Consider the following 20,559-nt stretch of genomic DNA (forward strand, 5'->3'; position numbering starts at 1 on the left):
TTCATAATTTTATTCTTCTTATTCAAATATAATAATTATATTTTATATTACACATAGAATATAGATCTGTCTCTATATATTAATATGTTGTGGTCGAGACGATCTAGAATCATGTTGGGTACCGTCGTAAGCTTTTGGGAGCCTCGGGTGCTGGATGTAGTCGCAGGGATTAGTTTAGAATTTTGGGTTCTTTGTAATTTCGATAGTTTTTATTTGTCTCAAATATACAGTTTTTAACACAATCTTCTTCTGTAATTTCCTTTACCATTTTCTTGATTTGCTAGCGCACTTGGGTTATTTTTATTCACACTTATACTGCCCTATGGTCTGCACTTATGTTGATTTAGTGATTGACTGTCCGCCGCGCGTTCGCAGTGGACGGTTTTTATTCCCCTGATTTTGTCAGAATTCGGAGGGGATCGCCTAGCAATATGACCATATATGGTCATGTTGATCTTAGATGGAAGTCACAATTAGTGCAAGCAAAGATGGTTCAAAGTCGAACCCCTTTGCTTGCATTTCTGCCAGCTCAGCGAGCTCGCATATAGTTCGCTGAGGTAGATGATACGCGATTCGCAAATATTCCACTCGTTCGAAAGGAATTAATAATTAATTGATGTGGTTATAGTCTCGAACTATAAAAAATACTTATAATAAAATTATAAGTAAATTGAATTATAACATACACACACATACACACACGCGCGCGCGCGCGCATGTGTGAGTGAGTGAGTGTGTGTGAGTGTGTATGTATATATGTATGTATGTATATATAAAATAATTTTTCATAAGATGTATTTAAATGTAAAATAGACATTTTTTAAGTAAATCAACATAAGACGTGCTAAATCGTTTTGCTAACGAACACGACAATAATAATTATTAGAATTTTATATATGCGATATAAAAAGTTAGTTTGCATAAATGAGTAAAATAATATTGATTGATACCATTTGATATATATCCAATTTAATATACAGAATTCTATAAATATACTTTTATTGATCTCTTATAATAAATCATAAAATTATTAATTCAAGAGAAGGGTATGTGTTCTTAATTTATTTCTATCAATCTTGTGAATAGTCTTTTGCATAGTCTTGTGACTATACAATATATGAAACTATTTATATAGATTATAATTTACTTGGAAGTTACTGTGGCAATTACTGTAGCATTGGTGCAACTGTTTACAAAATGTTATTTCAAATAAAGTTAATGTTAGCAATCAGGAAATTAATAAGGCTTTACATGTAAAGACACGAATTTGAATTTTTGTGACCAATAAGAGTCAGATACGGATAATTATGCATCAGTTTCACATAAAATTAAAAATTAAAGTAAAAAATGGACGTAAATAATAAAAATTTAATTAAAAATAGTCAAATAAGAGTTAATAAGACATAGTAATTGAAGCGCAAGAAAGAGGAAAAAAACACTTTCATTTTTCTTTTAGTTTTAGTATATTTATTTATTAATATATTTCAAATTTTATATTTGCTCGTCATAGTATATGCACGAATGCCTTACTGATTTTTACTTGCCAATTTTTACTTGTTAATTTTTTAATATAAAATTAATTACAATTTATTTTTTTGCTTGCCGAAAAGCGAATTCGTTTCTTTTCTTGCCTACATTTCAGGGGGGAAAAGAGATATTAAAATTAAATTTTAAATTCGGATTTATATATTTACTATACTTTTATTATATATTTACTATAAGACCAAGAAAATTTATTTTACTTTATTGTTCGAAATTAGAAAAAATATATATCTAACACTGATCCCATTATGTACGAGTATGTCACATGTAGTTTGTATATGCATTATGTTCAGATGGATATAAGCATTTACTCAATATGTATATGAAAAAATCAATTTTCGAGGGAGCGCATTACTACATTGCTTTATATAATTGCAATATATTAATATTTCAGTTACTTTTTGTTTATTTGACTCCGTTTTAAACTACAAAGTTGAAAACGAAGTGAAAACAACAACCTAAATACATTTAACGATGTCATATAACTTTGTTGAGGTCAAAAATAACAGACTTTCCCCGTGGCTTCAAACAGTAAACGGCTTTAATCTCTTCGAGTTCGTCACTAACGGATGATATCTTGAATAGAGAAGACCAAATAATATAAGATACAAGTTCACTGTCTTAATTTCATCTCGTAAGTAAAATAGCAATCAGTTATATAAGTGGATATTAAAATTTGAAAGTTTCTTCTAAAATATTATATGTATTGTTTCTTTATTTATTATTATTATTATCTATTTTATTATTTTATTATTTTAATATTATTTACTATTATTTTATGTCCAACTTTTGCCTTCATCATCATTATAATAAAATCTTTACGATCTTTACGAAGATCTTTAAAAAACTCATATAAAATAAAACATAAAACTAAAATTACAATTTATATTATATTATTTTTTTTGAAAATATTTTTTACAGGTGAAAGGAGACTTGACATGACTATTTTAAAATTTTTAATCAACATTGGCCTAATATTTACTGCTACAGCGATTCTCTATGATAAAGATTTACGCAATGATTCGGCGATTAATTATCGTTTACCAGACAATGTAGTTCCGGTTCACTACAATATTAAGCTAATACTACATATTTTGGAAGGTAATTTTACAATATTTGGAAGGTATTTTTTTGAAGGAGAAACTAATGTTGACATCATAATTTGCAATGTAACGCAAAACTTGCATTTACACGTATTGGACTTGACAATAAATGAAACGGAGACATCGTTGTTTGATAACAATGGTATTAGCTATACACCGGCAACGTATAATTATAACAATCTAACGCAAATCTTAGTTCTTAATTTCAACGATGAACTATCACCTGGAAATTACACATTGAAAATGCGGTATGTTGGTATCATACATAAAGATTTTGAAGGCTTTTTTATATCACCTTATTTCAATGAGGAGGGAAATCTTGTGTAAGTAAATATTAATATCTGAAAAACATTTCTTTCTTTCTAATATCATATGTACCGTTTTTTAACATTATTTATTATTATTATTTGTTTTCTTTTGTCATCATCATATGATTATAATATGCTAAGATTTTTACCTACTAAAATATATGATTTAATGTGAAATTTGGTTAATATCGTAATTTGACACTGCGTATATATATATATATATATATATATATATATATATGCAATATTTTAAATACTTGTCTATATAACATTATTTATTCTTGTTACTATAATAATGTTTCCTTATATTTAAAATTTTTCGTATAATTTTGAAGTAAAATTTTGTCTTAATTCTCTTTTTAAATCTACATTATTTTAAGATAATTTTTGAGAGAGTTTTGTGTATTATTATGTTTAATTATGTTCAATAATGCATAATTATAACAAAATGTATTAAAATAAGATTAACAGATTTCTGAAAAAAATAAACACCTACGCATCTTGGCAAACTTCATTATTTTATTCCGAAGCGTTAATATATGTTAAAAATATATATGTATATCGTATCTCTCTAAACTTTACAAAAATGTTATATATTATTGTTCGAACGTGAATCACATTTATGAGTTTCCATATTTAAATATTTCATTCATTTTTCTTCTTGGTAACAAACAATTTATCATAATTAAAGGCGTATTATTAAAATATGACAGGTGGTTCGCCGCAACGCATTTTGAACCGACTTTTGCGCGACGAGCATTCCCATGTTGGGACGAGCCGGCATTAAAAGCTACTTTCGATATCTCCATAAAACATCATCGAAATTACACGGCTTTATCAAATATGCCAATAAGGGAACAATTAGACGATGGCAACAAAGACGGCATGATATGGACGCATTTTGATACGACTCCCATCATGTCTACTTATCTCGTAGCATTTGTAGTGACCGATTACGTTCGCGTTCCTACTGAAGATGAGACCATTAATATATGGTGCAGACCGAAATTGGTGCCGCACACAAAATTTGCACGAGAAATTATTCGAAAAACTAAAAGGCTATTGACAGAATATACCAACAGCACCTATAAAATTTCAAAAATGGATCTCGTAGCACTCCCGCAGTTCACATTAAATGCCAAAATTGAAAAATTGGGAGTGCAAAATTGGGGACTTATTATTATTGTGTAATATATGCAATTTAAACAAAACATCCACAGAATAATGCATTTCAAATATATTGGATTATATAAATTGAAAATTTTTTTCAACTTTCGTGAAATTAATAAGTCTGGATAATTAGTATTGAATATTAGTATTGAATATTAGTATAGATTTTTGCGAAAGAATAGGTTACTTATTTCATTATACTTATTTAGAAATTATGATTATTATTTCTTGTTCTAAAATAATAGAAATTATTTGTTTTTTGCAAAAGGAATAACATTAAAAACTTTTTATGTTATTTAAGTAATTTAAGGATTCAAAATTAAATTTTTTTCTCTTAAATAATTTTATAAAATGTAGATTATATACATTAGATTAGTATGTATGTGTGTGCATGCGACGCGCGCATGCACACACACACACACATATACACACACGTAAATACAAGAAAGAATAAAAATATAATCAAATTATATTTTGGATTACATAAAAAGTGAAAAAGATATAATTTTAAAATATAAATTATACATATACATTTTTAAAATACAAAAATTCTTTACTTTAAATTATATACAAAATTTCTTTTATATATAATTATTTAAAATATTTTATATATAATTATTTAAAATATTTTATATTAGATATATTAAATAATTATAAGGCATATTAAAATGAACATAACTGCAATTATATAATTTTTAGTGAAAAAAGACTTGAATACAATGAAAGTTTTAATACAATATCTGATAAATTAAATGTAGCGATGCGAATTGTACATTTAATGGCGCATCAATGGCTTAGTAATGTAGTCACTCCATTATGGTGGTCTCAGATATGGTTAAGTGAGGGATTTGCGTCGTTTTTCGAAATATATATTCTAAATAAGGTAGGTTTATTATTGTAAATTTTGTTTGGATATAGAGGTGAATATTTTTGAAAAATTATTTCTATTAAATTCAAATTTGATAAATAATACAATTTAATCAACCAGGATTTTCTATATGAAAAAATAATGTATTGCTAACAATTTTACATTATATGATTACTTAAAAATTTAAAACAGAGTCCTTTAAAAACATTGATATAATACATATAATATTAAATTTTATTAATAAAAATTTATTAAATTTTTTAATTTCAATCAAATTTTAATTGATTGAAATTAAAACTTACGTATAATATATTTCAGATTTTTGAGGAGTGGCAAATAATTGAATACTTTGTTGTTAATATGCAGCAAGAAATTCTTCATTATGATATAAATAAAAATCCAATTACATTAGAAGTCAATAAACCCAATGAAATTGAATCACGTTTCATTGACTCTAGGCATGCCAAAGGTAAAATAAAATAAATAAATCATTATTTTCAAGTTTCCTAACAGATGATTTAAAGGAAGAGAAGAAACAATAAAAAAAATTTTTTATTGTTAATATGTACTCTTTATCATAATGCTCTCTTTTATTAGCTATGTTTACAAATTTATAACTAATAATATATTTTATTATATACCAATTTTTGTGTTTGCTTATTATTATTGCAGCACCCGCTATACTGCGCATGTTACAACATATAATTACCAATGAGGTTTTTCGAAATGGTCTTATTAAATATTTACACACGCAGTAAGTAATATATTTATTTTTTTATATAAACATCTTTTTTGGTGAAGTATTCAGTGTAACAATAATTCAACTTAAAAATAGAAAGTTTAAACTAGTGTTTTATCATTAAGTTATATTTATTTTCATATAATGAATCTGTCAATAAAATACTATATAAGTGAATCTATTTTTTACATTTTTCAATGAATAATATTTTTACATTTTTCAACAAACTACTTTTATATTTTGCAAACAACACAACAATTTAAACATTACCAAAAAATTAAAAATTTTATTATTAAAACTTTTAAATAATGATAACTTACAAAGTGATAAAAATTGTATGAGTTTAAGCATTGCAGATAATCCCTGAAAATTTTACAAAACTTTTTCTAATCTTTCTCAGAATGAAAAAAATTAATCATTATTACATTTTGAATGCTTCGGTGTAAGATATATTAAACAATTTTAATTGTGGATTTATTTATAATGAAATGATTTATTGTAGTATAATTCTTAACAAATCTATCTTTTATCTTTTACAATTTAGTCAGTTCAATTCGGCTACTTCTGACGACTTATGGAACGCTTTACAAGCAGTGCTAGATAAATCAAATGTCCCGCATAATGCTTATAGATTGAAAGAAGTAATGGATACTTGGATAAAACAATCAAATTTCCCTGTAGTATATGTGACCCGAAAGAAAGATACCAATGAGATAATACTAACGCAAGAACATTTTGTTCCGAAAAATAAAAATAAGAACGTTAATGATAATAAATGGTGGATACCTTTGACTTTTGCTACGCAAACAAATCCTGATTTTTCTAATACTTTTCCCACTTATTGGCTAAAACCGCATGATCAATATATAACGATTGATGGAATTAATCAAAATGATTGGATTATTGTCAATTTACAACAAATGGGTGAGTATTCTTACTTGATATTAATTTAATCTGAATTTTAAAATATAGACATTTTTTTATTTATAAAGTTCAATAATTGTTTATAATTAATAATTTAATTTTATAATTATTAATTTATAAATCAACACTTTTATATATTTTTTAGTACTATTTATTTTCTATAGATTTTTATTCTTATATATATTTTCCATATGCTTTCAATATTTTTATTTATAATTTATTATGTAACATAAATTTTTAACACACATATATAAATGTAAACAAATGTTGAAATAAAAAAAAGTATGATATATATGTATATTTATTTAATTTATTAATAAATTAAATTAAATAAAATTATAAATATCTTAATGTCGCTAGTCAAATAATCAAAAGATCATTGAAAAACGTGTAGTCGACCAAACTAGCCAGAAAATTTGTTTATTAGTACAACGTTTCGACCATATGGTTGTGGTCGTTATCAAGTATATTAAATTGTAAGGATTGTAATTTATCATACATTGGGCAAACAAAAAGACATTTACGCGAATAAAAGAACATTGTAATAATATAAAGTTACATAAAACTAATCACTCGGTCATTAGCAAACATAGATTGGAATCCGGACATGATTTTGATTGGTCGAAACTTAATATTTTGCATAATGAAAAATATGTTTGAAAGAGAGAAATTGCTGAAATGTTCTTTATCAAGAAATTTAATAATTTAATCAACCTACAGAAAGACACGGATAGTTTAAACAACATTTACGACAAAATAATAAAGGTCACGTAGTTTCGTTTTCCTATCGTTGTGTTTAGTTTCTTGACCAAGTCTCTCACGGACTCATCAATTTCTCTTAAATTCAAATCTAGTTAAAGAACGTTTTTTATTAATGTGACTTGTGCAATTTACAAGATTATCGTCTATGCCTGTCTCCTGATTTTTATTACATCGGTATATAAAAAATGATTACACTTTAATTCGTTGAGCGTACTATATATTCAAATCGTTAATTAATTAATTTATTAATCTTTTCCAGTATATACTTGATAAGGACCACAACCATATGGTCGAAACGTCGTATTAATAAACAAATTTTCTGGCTAGTTTGATCGACTACACTTTTTTCAATGATCCTTTAAATAAAATTAATTATTTAATAAAGTTTAGCGTAATGTAATTTCTAATATTATTTAATTTGACAATAGGATACTATCGTGTTAATTACGATTCTTCCATTTGGCAAAAAATTGTGAATTATTTCAAATATGACGATTATACGAGAATTCATCCACTTAATCGTGCTCAAATCATCGATGACGCTTATCATTTTATGATGAGAAATAAACGTGATATCATAATGTTTTTGAAACTTATTGGCTATCTATCGCAGGAAATAGATTGTATACCATGGTATTCTATGTTTAAAATATTAGGATTTACAGAAAATATTTACAAAGTTCCAGAAAATGAACATCTCAAAGTTAATAGTCACATAATTACTTAAAATAAAGAAATATACAGGGTGTCAATTAAGTCCCGGGACGGCTGAATATTTTCTCATGTAAGGTATTTTTGAAAAAGGTCAAGGTCATTTCTGAAGTAATTTTCAACGAGGAATTCAACGGTGACCTTCAATTTGACCTTGAGCTTGACCTTCAAGGTTATTTGAAGGTCAAAGTGTTTTTTTTAAATAGGAACCCCTATTTTTGATTGTATATTCTTATAGCTGACCTCGAGAGCTTTCCAAAACACTATAATAAAATATTTTTCCCTCAAGCATTTATCGAGTTATGATGCTTCAAATCATTTCTTAATTTTACATAAACCGTAAAATATCTTGTAAAATATTCACTTTTCGATTATTTTACCTTAATACTTTTATGTACAAAATAATGAGAGGAATCAATTGGTGTAAAGAAAAGACATAGTTATTTTTAAGAAAAAATATGTAATTGTTAATTGCAAATTATATATTTTTTTTCGAAACAACTATATGTTTTCTTTACGCCAATTGATTCCTCTCATTATTTTGTACATAAAAGTATTAAGGTAAAATAATCGAAAAGTGAATATTTTACAAGATATTTTACGGTTTATGTAAAATTAAGAAATGATTTGAAGCATCATAACTCGATAAATGCTTGAGGGAAAAATATTTTATTATAGTGTTTTGGAAAGCTCTCGAGGTCAGCTATAAGAATATACAATCAAAAATAGGGGTTCCTATTTAAAAAAAACACTTTGACCTTCAAATAACCTTGAAGGTCAAGCTCAAGGTCAAATTGAAGGTCACCGTTGAATTCCTCGTTGAAAATTACTTCAGAAATGACCTTGACCTTTTTCAAAAATACCTTACATGAGAAAATATTCAGCCGTCCCGGGACTTAATTGACACCCTGTATATGCGTACTTGCATGCGTGTGTGTGTGTGTGAGTGTGTGTGTGTGTGTGTGTGTGTGTGTGTGTGTGCGTGCGTGCGTGCGTGCGTGTGTATGTGTGTGTGTGTGTGTGTGCGTGTGTATGTGTGTGTATGTGTACACGTACATATAGTTTATAAGATAAATGTTCATATATCAACTACAAACCGATATAAAATTAATATTATTCTACGATTTTTTTAGTCATACATACTTAAAATTTTGGATGGACTTATTAAGTACATAGGATACGAAGAAGATCCTTTTGATGATGAACTTACGAAACTTCAAAGAACCGAAGCTTTAAAATGGGCATGTACTTTCGGTCATTCCGAATGCAAGAGAATGGCCACTATTAAACTGAATGAATATCTTGCAGATCCTAAAACATACAAGTAATTTTATTCTATTCATTAAATTCTAATTAGTCCTCATAAATTAATATAAAAATACATATTACATAAATTATTTTATAAATTATTAGGATTTTAGACTCATATTCATATTCATATATATATATACGAGGGCGGGTCAATAAGTCCGTGACTTTTTGTATTTCCTGCGTTGTAACTAGAAAGGCAACACTGTTCACATCAACTACCTTCTGTCAATAGACAACTGCGCAATTTTTGGCAAGCTGCGTCATTTAATTTGTGTTTGACAGCCATTTAAAGCAGACAACCGCGTGAATTTTTGCGAAAATGGAAGAAAGTGAATTTCGTGTGCTCATGCATAAAGCATTATTTTTTGAGGAAAAAAACCATCACTCAAACCAAGGATAAACTTGATAAATACTATGGGGACTCTGCACCATCAATTTCAATGGTAAAAAAGTGGTTTACTGAATTTCGTTGTGGTCGCACAAGCACGAGTGACGCCGAACGTTCTGGACGCCCAATTGGAGTCACTACACCCGAAACAATTGAAAAAATCCACGATATGGTGTTGGCCGATCGGAGATTGAAAGTGCGCGAGATTGTAGAAACCACAGGCATATCACATGGCTCAGTGGTTTCGATTTTGAGTGATCACTTGGGTATGAGAAAGCTATCTGCAAGATGGGTGCCGCGTTTGCTCACAATTGACAATAAACGCAACCGTAATCGCCATGGCAAAATTTCATGAATTAGGCTACGAATTGCTCCCTCATCCACTATATTCTCCGGATTTAGCCCCCAGTGACTATTTTCTATTTTCAAACTTGAAGAAATGGTTAGGCGGAAAGAGATTTGGCTCCAACGATGAAGTCATCGCTCAAACAAACGCCTATTTTGAGGGCCTTGACAAATCTTATTATTTGGAAGGGATCAAAAAATTGGAAAAACGTTGGACGAAATGTATTGAGGAGACTATGTTGAGAAATAAAACGTTTTTTTGCCGAAAAAACTATCTTTCATTCAAAAAGTCACGGACTTATTGACCCGCCCTCGTATATATATATATATACAATACAGGCGGTAGGCAAAATAATATGAACACTTAAAAAATACACTATATTTATTTATTAATATGATATTGAGCCATCGAGTTTGCGTTTAATACAGCATTTATTCAGCTTGGAATAGAATTATACAATTTTTGAATAGTCAGTGAAATAATTGTTTCATTTTTCTATCAAACAATGCTATTTTTCAAGATAACGCACCTATACGCACAGCTATAAAAGTTTAATCTTCATTTGGACAGTATCAAAATGAATTTCAACATCTTCTCTAACCAGCATAATTACATGATTTAAAAATCGAACCACTATGGATTTGAAAAATAACGAGGAGCAGATTTACTTCTCCAACCTCTCTAAAGCAATATGAGAGATATTTTGATAAAAGGAGCGGACAATAATTCACTGGAGACTATTAAAAAATTACATGATTCTATTCCAAAGAGAATTGAAGCTATATCAAAGACAAATAGTGGCTCAATACTTTATTAATAAACAAATAGTGTATTTTCTGGTTTTCATATTATTTTGTCTATCCACTATGTATGTAATTATACATATATGTTGATTTTTTAATGATATGTTATAGAGTTTCGCCAAATTTAAAAGAATGGACGTATTGTAATGGCTTGATGGAAGCAAACGCTTATACTTGGAATAAGTTATACGATATATATGTAAACAAATCAGATGAAAACGCTTTGACGTACTTGATTTGTTCTGAAAATCCTGATATTATAATTAATTTTTTGGACATATCTACACTGAAAAATCAATATTTAATATCTAAATTAGGTTTTCAATATTCTGAAATTTTTGATTCTATTATCATTGAACATGCTAAGAATAATGTAATAATCGATTACATATTAACAAATTTAAAAAAAATAATGCCAAGGTATTTTAATAACATATTTAATATTAATTATAAACATATATTAACGTTTATTCATTATAAATCTTTTAAATTTTGCAGATTCTACAGTACAAAATGGGCATTAGGGGGTTTAATTAACAATGTGTATTCTAGAGGAACACTTGATGAGGTAAATTTTATTATTTAAAATTTAAAATTTAAAATTTAAAATTTTATATAATTTATATCTGATATAATTATTGATATATTATTGATATATTATTGACATAAATTTAAAATGTTATTAATATTTAAATTTATTTATTCTATTTTTATCAAAAATGATAGATTTAAAATTTTTTCGATAGAATGCTATTGTTACTAAAATTTCATAATTTAAATGGAAAAATATTTTTAATTTGGTTAAATATATAAAATGAATGTATTTTTAAAAATTTGATGAAATAATATAAACAAAAGGCAACAATTTATTTAAAACAATAGCAAGAATTATATATTTTCCTATATGTTTTACACTGATTTGTTAGCACATTAGTTCTATAAAGAATGCTAAAACATTCAATTGAAATTTTCGTATCAGCTTTTGCATAATACGGAAGAATACTGCATAAATTAAATTTCTAATAAATATATTTATTATATTGTTATAATAAATATATTATTAATATAATTTGTTTTTAGATAAGCGAATTTGTAAGAAATAACTTTGAAGAAGAGATATTTATATATGTTCGAGACGAGATAGTAGTACGCAAGAAACTATTGGATGCACTTGCCTCATTTCAACCATCTAATATAAAAGAAAAATTAAAATTATAAAACAATTATAATTAATTGTAACAATTGTACGACGGATACATATATATGTTTATTTATTCTTGATATTACTTTTAACACTTATTAGAAACTTTCTGATTTCAATTGAGAATAAGTTTTATAAGATATATTATTTTATATTTCTTACTTTACTTATATTTCTTTCTTTACTTTAATATTTTTTTAATCTTATTCTTCATAATTTTATTCTATTTGCCTTTTATTCAAATAATTATGATTTACGTTACATATAATATAGATCTCTCTGACTGAATATAATAAAATTATAGCTAAATCGAATTATAATTATAATTTGTATATATGTATATGTAATTATAAGTAATTTAAATTATAATTATAATTTGTATATATGTATATATCTACGTATGTATGTATACATATGTATACATATGTATCAATTTTTCATAAGATATAATAAACTGTAATAAGAAATAGAGTTTCTTTTTATATAATTCGATGTAACACATGCTGAATCATTCTGCTAGCGAACATGACAATAACATCTCTTACAGTTTTATATTTAGAAATTTATATATAAATAATTAATTTGTGTTTATAAATAAGATAACATTAGTTGAAATTCTTTGACCCATATGCAAGTTAATATATAGAATAAATATACTTTTGTTGATCTCTTAAAAGAATCATGAAAATATTAATTCATATAATTTTAATTTATTTTCAACATTATAAATCTTTCAACATTATAAATCTTATATAGCCTTGTACAGTATGATACAGATTGTAATTTACTTGTAAATTACTATAACAATTAATATGACGCTATTGCAATTATTTTCAAAATGTTCAATATAAAGTTAATGTTAACAATCAAAAGAATAATAAGGCTTTATATGTGAAAACACAAATTTGAATTTTTGCGAGCAATAACAGTCAAATGCGAATGACTATGCGTCAATTTCACACAAAATTAAAAATTAAAATAAGAATTTGATTTAAATAAAAATATTTATAAGATTTTTTAAAATTTGGCAAGTAAAATCCAGTAAGATATGATAATTGGACCGCAAGAAAGAGGAAAAAGAACATCTTTTTTTTCTTTTAGTTATTAGTATATTTCATATTTCATAATTGCTCGTTACAATATATGCATTAAACACGAATGCATTACCGACTTTTACTTGCTAATTTTTGATAAATTTTTCAATATAAAATTAATTTCAAATTACTTTTTCGCTTGCCAAAAGACATACTTTTTTTCCTCCCTTCATTCTTTTTTCCCTTTTAGAAGAAAAAGAGAGATATTGAAATTAAATTGCAAATTGGGACTTGTTAATTTAATATAAAACCAAGAAAATATATTTTGCTTCATTGTTAAAAATTTTCAAAAAACATATATGTGACACCGATCCCATAAAGTTTGTTATATGTAAATTGCATATGCATTATGGTCTAATAGATATAAGCATTTATTCAATATATATATATATATATATATATATATATATATATAAACTTTCGAGAGAATGTATTACATGCCTTATATAATTACAATATATAATTGCAATATATTAATATTTTAGTTACTTTTTGATTGTTTATTTGACTCCATTTTAAATTACAAAGTTGAAAACGAAACGAAAACAACAACATAAATATACCTAACGATGCCATATAACTTTGTTGAGGTCGAAACAGATCTTCCCCGTGACTTTAAACAGCAAACGGCTTTAATTTCATCAAGTTCGTCTTATATAAAGCAAGGTTTATAAAATTTTTTGGTTATGTATATAATTTAATATTGAATTCAAAATTAAATTTTTTTCTTTCGTATAATTTCAAAATGGAAAAGATATAAATGCGCACACATATATATGAAAGAATAAAAATATAGTTGAATTAATTTGGATTATACAAAAGTTGAAAATGATATAAATTTAAAAAAAAAATATATATAAAATGTTTTAAATTTGATTACGTCATTATAAAATATATTGACATGAACATAACATATATATAATATTTTTTAGTGAAACATCCTTTGCATACAATGAAAGTGTCAATACAATACCTGCTAAATTAGATGTTGCAATGACAACAGCACATGAAATGGCGCATCAGTGGCTTAGTAATGTAGTCACTCCATTATGATGGTCTCAGAAATAGTTAAGGGTTTGCGACGTAAATATATATTCCAAATATATATCTCAATCTTCCAAATATATATTCTCAATCAAGTAGGTTTATTATTGCAAGTTTTGTTTGAATGTAGGTGAACATTTTCGCAAAAAAAATTTCTATTAAATTCAAATATAATATAATACAGTTAAATCATTCATGATTTTATATATGAAAAACTATTGTATCTCTCTAGTAATAGTAATTTCTCTAGTAATCTCTAATAATTATAGATTATGAATATCTGAGATTTAAAAACAGATTTCTCTGAAAACATTGATATTATTACATGTCATAGTAACTGATATTCTATTATTAATTTATAATATTGACTTTTTTAATTTTAATCAAACTTTATTTGATTGAAATTGTATTGAAACTTATGTATATTTTAGATTTTCAAGGAGTGGCGAATAATGAAATACTTTGTTGTTGTTATTCAGCGAACAATTCTTTGCAAGGATATTAATATGAATATGAACTCAATTATATTAGAAGTTAATAGACCCGAAGGAATTAAATCACTCTTCTTTGACTCCAGTTACGGCTAAGGGTAAGATAGAGTAAATAAATCATCATCCTCAATGATCAACCTCTTATCACAATGATCAACCTCTTCTATTAACTATGTTTACAAATTATGGATTCTTATATATTTTATCATATAGGACAGACCGGGGGCAAATGTAACATTTTTTGTATTATAGGTCATTAATTAATTATCGTTAGAGATATAAGAAAAAGATTATATGTTAAAAAACTCCATTTATTGCTCTATTATTATACCTATGTTTCAATCTCAAAAGATAAATATTTAAAGAATTGTTATAGTTTTTCCAAAGTACGTTGATTGTTACTTTTGTCCTGGAGGCCGATGAAAGATAACAGTTCTTATTTTCGAAAAAAAAATGTGTCTTTTTCAAATTTAAGGCAACTTTTATTATAATCTTTTATTAAGCAAGATAACTTTTATTACAAATTTGTATTATATTATATTAAAATAAAAAATAAAATAAATATTTATTTTTATCATCCTTAAAAAAACTTAAAAGAAATAATCTTTGTTAAGCAAAATAATTATAAGTAATATCATAAAATAATTATACTTAATATCACACTAGTTTTGTACTTTTTTAAATCCAAATAATAGTTTAATTTTAAATAATAGTATAAAAATTGTATAATAACCATTTATACAAACGAGATTTGTATCTATTCCGAATCACAATTATGGCATATGTAATAAGAATCGCCTTCGGTACAGTTATAACGGAACCAGCCCTTATACTTTAATCATGAAACATATTACTTTCGTCCCCAAACACATTTTTTAAAACAAAAGCATTATAACCTAAATATGATGCAAGACTTACATTACACAGCCAAATAAAGTATAAAAATTTATGAATATTTTAGAAGAATACTCCGGCAAATAATTATGTCAATATATACTCAATATATACACAATATATACACTTTAATTAGGATACCAAATTATTAGATTAGATACCAAAAAAATAAAACAAGAAATACTTAAGTGAATAATGCAAATACACTAATTTCATTCCTGCATGTGCAACCGGCGCGATCATTTTACAACAATTAGCTGAAAAGGAAGAGAATCGGGGCATACGCGTTTGACTATATTGTACAAATTATTCAACATACGTATTGTGTAGTTTAGTAGGAGGCTTGTTGCTTTCATGACGCTATTACTTTAGTCTCCTCTATCGATTTTTGTATTTATTTAATTTCATTGCAGCACCCGCTATAGTGCGCATGTTACAACATATAATTACCGATGAGGTATTTCGATATGGTCTTATTAAATATTTACACACGCAGTAAGTAATATATTCATCTTTTTATAGATATTTTGTGTGTGTGAAGTATTCAGTGCACAGTAAAAAATTTTGTGTTAAATTTAACATATTTCACATGTCCCAATTTATCCACTCTAATTTTAATGTTAATTTAACAGAAGGCAAATATATAAATAAATAACACAAATAATATGTTTAAAAATTAATACAAAAGTGTAACACTTAAACTTTATCTGGAAATAAAGTTTATGTTAAATTAACATATTTATAATGTTAAATTTAATTAAAAGAAAATGTTATTCTTACATTTTTATGATCAATAACAGAAGAGACATGTCGATTTATAACATATGGAAACTGTTATAGATAGAAAAATAACACAACTTATCTGTTCATTTTAACATATAACATATTTCATCAAAAATTCGTGCATTTACATATTAATTGTATTGTTTTAACTCTTAGAAACGATGATCGAACGTGAATATTAACTCAACGCAGAAATGTCAAAATAACGAAATGATAATATGTTACATTAACATAAGAGTATGTTAAAAATGTAACATAAAAATTTTTACACGCGAAAATTTTAACAGAAATATACAAAATGTTTTTTACCGTGTGTAATAGTAATTCAACTTAAAAGTAAAAAGTTTAAACTAATGTTTCATCGTTAAGTTGCTTATAATAAATCTATCGATAAAACACTATACAAGTTCAACTATTTTTTATATTTTTAAATGAATAACATTTTATATTTTTCAACAAACTACTTTTATATATATGTATGTATGTATGTATGTATGTAGTTTATTGTTCTCCCTTAGGACTTACAAGGCGCTTTTCTAGGGAGCGTTCCCGAACCCTTTACATCTCTGTCAGTTATTTCCCCCGACCTGGCCATTCTGCGACCTTTGCATTCTTGTTCCGTACACCTCCCCTTGACCCCTCTTCCCCCCTCTCACCGTCCCTCCTCCTTTTCCATTCCTCGACCCCCCTCTTTCCCCTCCAATCTTCTCTTCCCGGCTGCTTCCCGTCCCTCCTCCTCTTCTTCTTTCCTTTCTCTCCTGCGCCTGTCTTTCTTCTTCCTCTTCCTTCCTGTCCTTCTCCTAGTCCTGCTGTTTTATCTCTTTTCTTTTTTAAGCTCCCTCCTGTTCATCAGTTCCTGCAAAAGACAGAACAGACCGCGCGCAGCTAATACCTCTCCTCTCCCCTCATCTCGACTTCCTCCAGTTCCTTTCACACTCCCTTCTCTCCCTCTCCTCCCCCAATTGACTCTCCACGTCCATACCTATACTCCCCTTCGCCCCTGCTCATCTTCCCTCTACCTCCTCCTTTCATATTCATCCCCCTCTGTCCTTTTCTCTCCTACCTCCATTTTTATTCTCTGTCTAACCTTTTCCCTCTCCCTCTTTTCCTTAATTATCACTCTCTCCCTCCGTCTTCGTCTCCACCATATCCTCCTTCCATTCATTCTTTTCCATATCCCACTCCCACGCTTTTCCATTTATCCATACTCTTCTATTTGTTGTAACTACCACCCTCCCCTTTGCCCTCTCCATTCTTGTCCTTTCCACTAACTTTCACCTTACCTTCCTCTCCTCCATAGTTAAGTCCTCGTCTACCCCTACCCACCAATTTCTCCTAATCTCCCAGCTCTTCACAAATAACTCCATCCTATCCTTCCGCTTCCCTATCTTAGCAATTATCACCATACCCACCGTCCCCTTTCTTTCTCTCACCTCGCTAATTTCTACCTTCCTCCCCAACTACTCCGTCACAATCTCCTCCAACACTCCTCTTCTCTCCTCTGCACTGCCCCTCTTTACCCCTTTCCACATTCTTTCTCCTCTCTTTCCTCTTCTGTATCTCCTCTCCCATTTCCCTTTCCCTCCGTTCCGACTCCCTCCTCTTCCTCTCCCTCCTCACTCTGTCTCTCCTTTCTTCAAACTTCTTCCATGTGTCCTCTCCCCTTTGCTTCCTTTCCTCCTTTCTTGACTCTTCTCTCTTTTTTTCACCTCTTCCTTCGTCAGCCTTCTTTCTCTTCCTTCTTCTTCTTCTTCCTCCACCATTCTTCCTCCACCATTCTTCCTCCCTTTCTTCGCCCTCCACACTCCCTTCCCCTTCGATCTCTCCATCACCCTCCTCTGTCTTGACCTCCTTCTTCTCCTCTGCCGCCTCCGCACTTCCCCTTCTATTTCACTTCTTCTTCTTCCTCCACCATTCTTCCTCCCTTTCTTCGCTCTCCCCCCTCCCTTCCCCTCCTCATCCTCTCCTCTTCCGCCATTCATCTCCACTCCCCACTTGCCTCTTCTCCCTTTTTCTTCTGTTTTCCCCCTTTCAACAAACTATTTTTATATTTTTCAATAAATAACGCAACAATTTAATAATTATCAGAAAATTAAAAATTTTATTACTTAAACAACGATAACTTATTAAATGATAAATATTGCACGAGTTTAAGCAAATAATCCCTGAAAATATTACAAAACATTATTCTAATCTTTTTCAGAGTAAAACAATGAATCATTATTATATTTTGAATGCGTCGATATCTTATATCACTGTTTCGACAATTTTAATTGTGGACTTATTTATAGATATATGCCTTGTTGCATTATAATTTTCTTAACAAATCTAACTTCTATCTTTTAAAATTTAGTCAGTTCGACTACTTCCGACGACTTATGGAACGCTTTGCAAGCAGTACTAGATACATCAGATGTCCCGCATAATGCTTATAGATTGAAAGAGGTAATGAATACTTGGATAAAACAATCGGATTTTCCCGTACTTCATGTGACCCGAAAGAAAGACACTAATGAGATAATATTAACACAAGAATATTTCGTTCCGAAAAATAAAAATGAGAACGTCAATGATAATAAATGGTGGATACCTTTGACTTTTGCTACGCAAACAAATGATTTTTCTAATACCTTACCAACTCATTGGCTAAAACCGCAAGATCGATATATAATGATTGATGGAATTGATCCAAATGATTGGATTATCATCAATTTACAACAAACGGATGAGTATCTTTAACATATACTTAATATTAATTTAATATAAAATTTGTAAATACGGATTTACTTTTCTATTCATGAAGATCAGTAATCATTAAATTTATAATTAATAATTTATCATTATTATTACATATTTTTAATTTCTATTTATTTTCTATAAATTTTTATTTTTATTTTTATCTTGCATATGCTCTTTATAATATTTACGTTTATAATGTATAATATAAATTTTCAACACGCATATATAAATGTGACAAATATTAAAATAAGAGTAAGGTATCACACACACACACACACACACACACACACACACACACACACACACACACACACACACACACACACACCACGCACGCACGCACGCACGCACGCACGCACGCACGCACGCACGCACACGCACGCACACGCACACGCACACGCACACGCACACGCACACGCACACGCACACGCACACGCACACGCACACGCACACGCACACGCACACGCACACGCACACGCACACGCACACGCACACGCACACGCACACGCACACGCACACGCACACGCACACGCACACGCACACGCACACGCACACGCACACGCACACGCACACGCACACGCACACCCACACGCACACGCACACGCACACCCACACGCACACCCACACACACACACACACACACACACACACACACATATTGGTTTAGTCAATAAGTCGGAACGGTTTTTGCCGATACATAACTCTAATATTTCGAAAAGCAACTATATTCAATTCAAATCGTGAAAGCGCGCATTTCATTCGATAGGTGATATTTCAACGTGCATTTAAAAAAAAACATAAAGATCAGTTGTGTTTTATGTGTTTAACATAATTCGAAAGATGGATAACAAAAACAAACATTTTCGCAATATTATGTTGTTTTATTTTAACAAAGGCAAAAACGCGGCACAACATCTAAAAGGATATGTGCGGTATATGGTAAGGATGCCGTGAAAGAACGTGTGTGCTAAAATTTCGTTTCGGAAATTTTTCTATCCAAGACGCACCACGCTCGAGTCGGCCAGTTGAGATTGATCAAGACAAAGTAAAGACATTAATCGATTAATTCAGATGTGTACTGTGGCCAGTTGAATAAATTTAACTCAGCGATTCACAAGAAACGTCCAGAATTAGTCACTCGTAAAGACGTTGTTTTCCATTATGACAACGCCAGAACGCACATGTCTTTACAAACATGACAAAGATTATTGGAGCTGGGTTATGATATCCTACCGCATCCTCCGTATTCTCCAGACCTTGTTCCTTCGGACTATAACTTGTTTCACTCCCTACAAAATTCCTTGAATGGACGGCGCTTTACTCCCGAAGAAGACATCA

General features: G+C 28.7%; 1 protein-coding gene and 1 long non-coding RNA gene across 2 annotated transcripts; both read left to right on the plus strand.

Moving 5' to 3' along the window:
* The first annotated feature begins 2,065 nt into the window (after positions 1-2,065).
* LOC105250557 (thyrotropin-releasing hormone-degrading ectoenzyme) lies at positions 2,066-12,223 on the plus strand. The gene is made up of 12 exons (XM_025412465.1): positions 2,066-2,176; positions 2,464-2,968; positions 3,667-4,140; positions 4,823-5,006; positions 5,310-5,460; positions 5,664-5,745; positions 6,275-6,654; positions 7,845-8,119; positions 9,261-9,451; positions 11,087-11,395; positions 11,474-11,543; positions 12,056-12,223. The coding sequence occupies exons 2-12, from the start codon at positions 2,481-2,483 to the stop codon at positions 12,191-12,193; spliced, it is 2,742 nt and encodes a 913-aa protein (XP_025268250.1). The 5' UTR covers positions 2,066-2,176; positions 2,464-2,480; the 3' UTR covers positions 12,194-12,223.
* Positions 12,224-14,809: 2,586 nt separating this feature from the next.
* On the plus strand, positions 14,810-18,905 carry LOC105250550. Its single transcript, XR_003123367.1, has 3 exons — positions 14,810-14,903; positions 16,113-16,194; positions 18,836-18,905. It is a non-coding gene; the product is annotated as an uncharacterized LOC105250550 (long non-coding RNA).
* The last annotated feature ends 1,654 nt before the right edge of the window (positions 18,906-20,559 follow it).

This window comes from Camponotus floridanus, unplaced genomic scaffold (genome assembly GCF_003227725.1).
Source record: "Camponotus floridanus strain SB8 unplaced genomic scaffold, Cflo_v7.5 scaffold51, whole genome shotgun sequence".
Lineage (NCBI taxonomy): Eukaryota > Metazoa > Arthropoda > Insecta > Hymenoptera > Formicidae > Camponotus > Camponotus floridanus.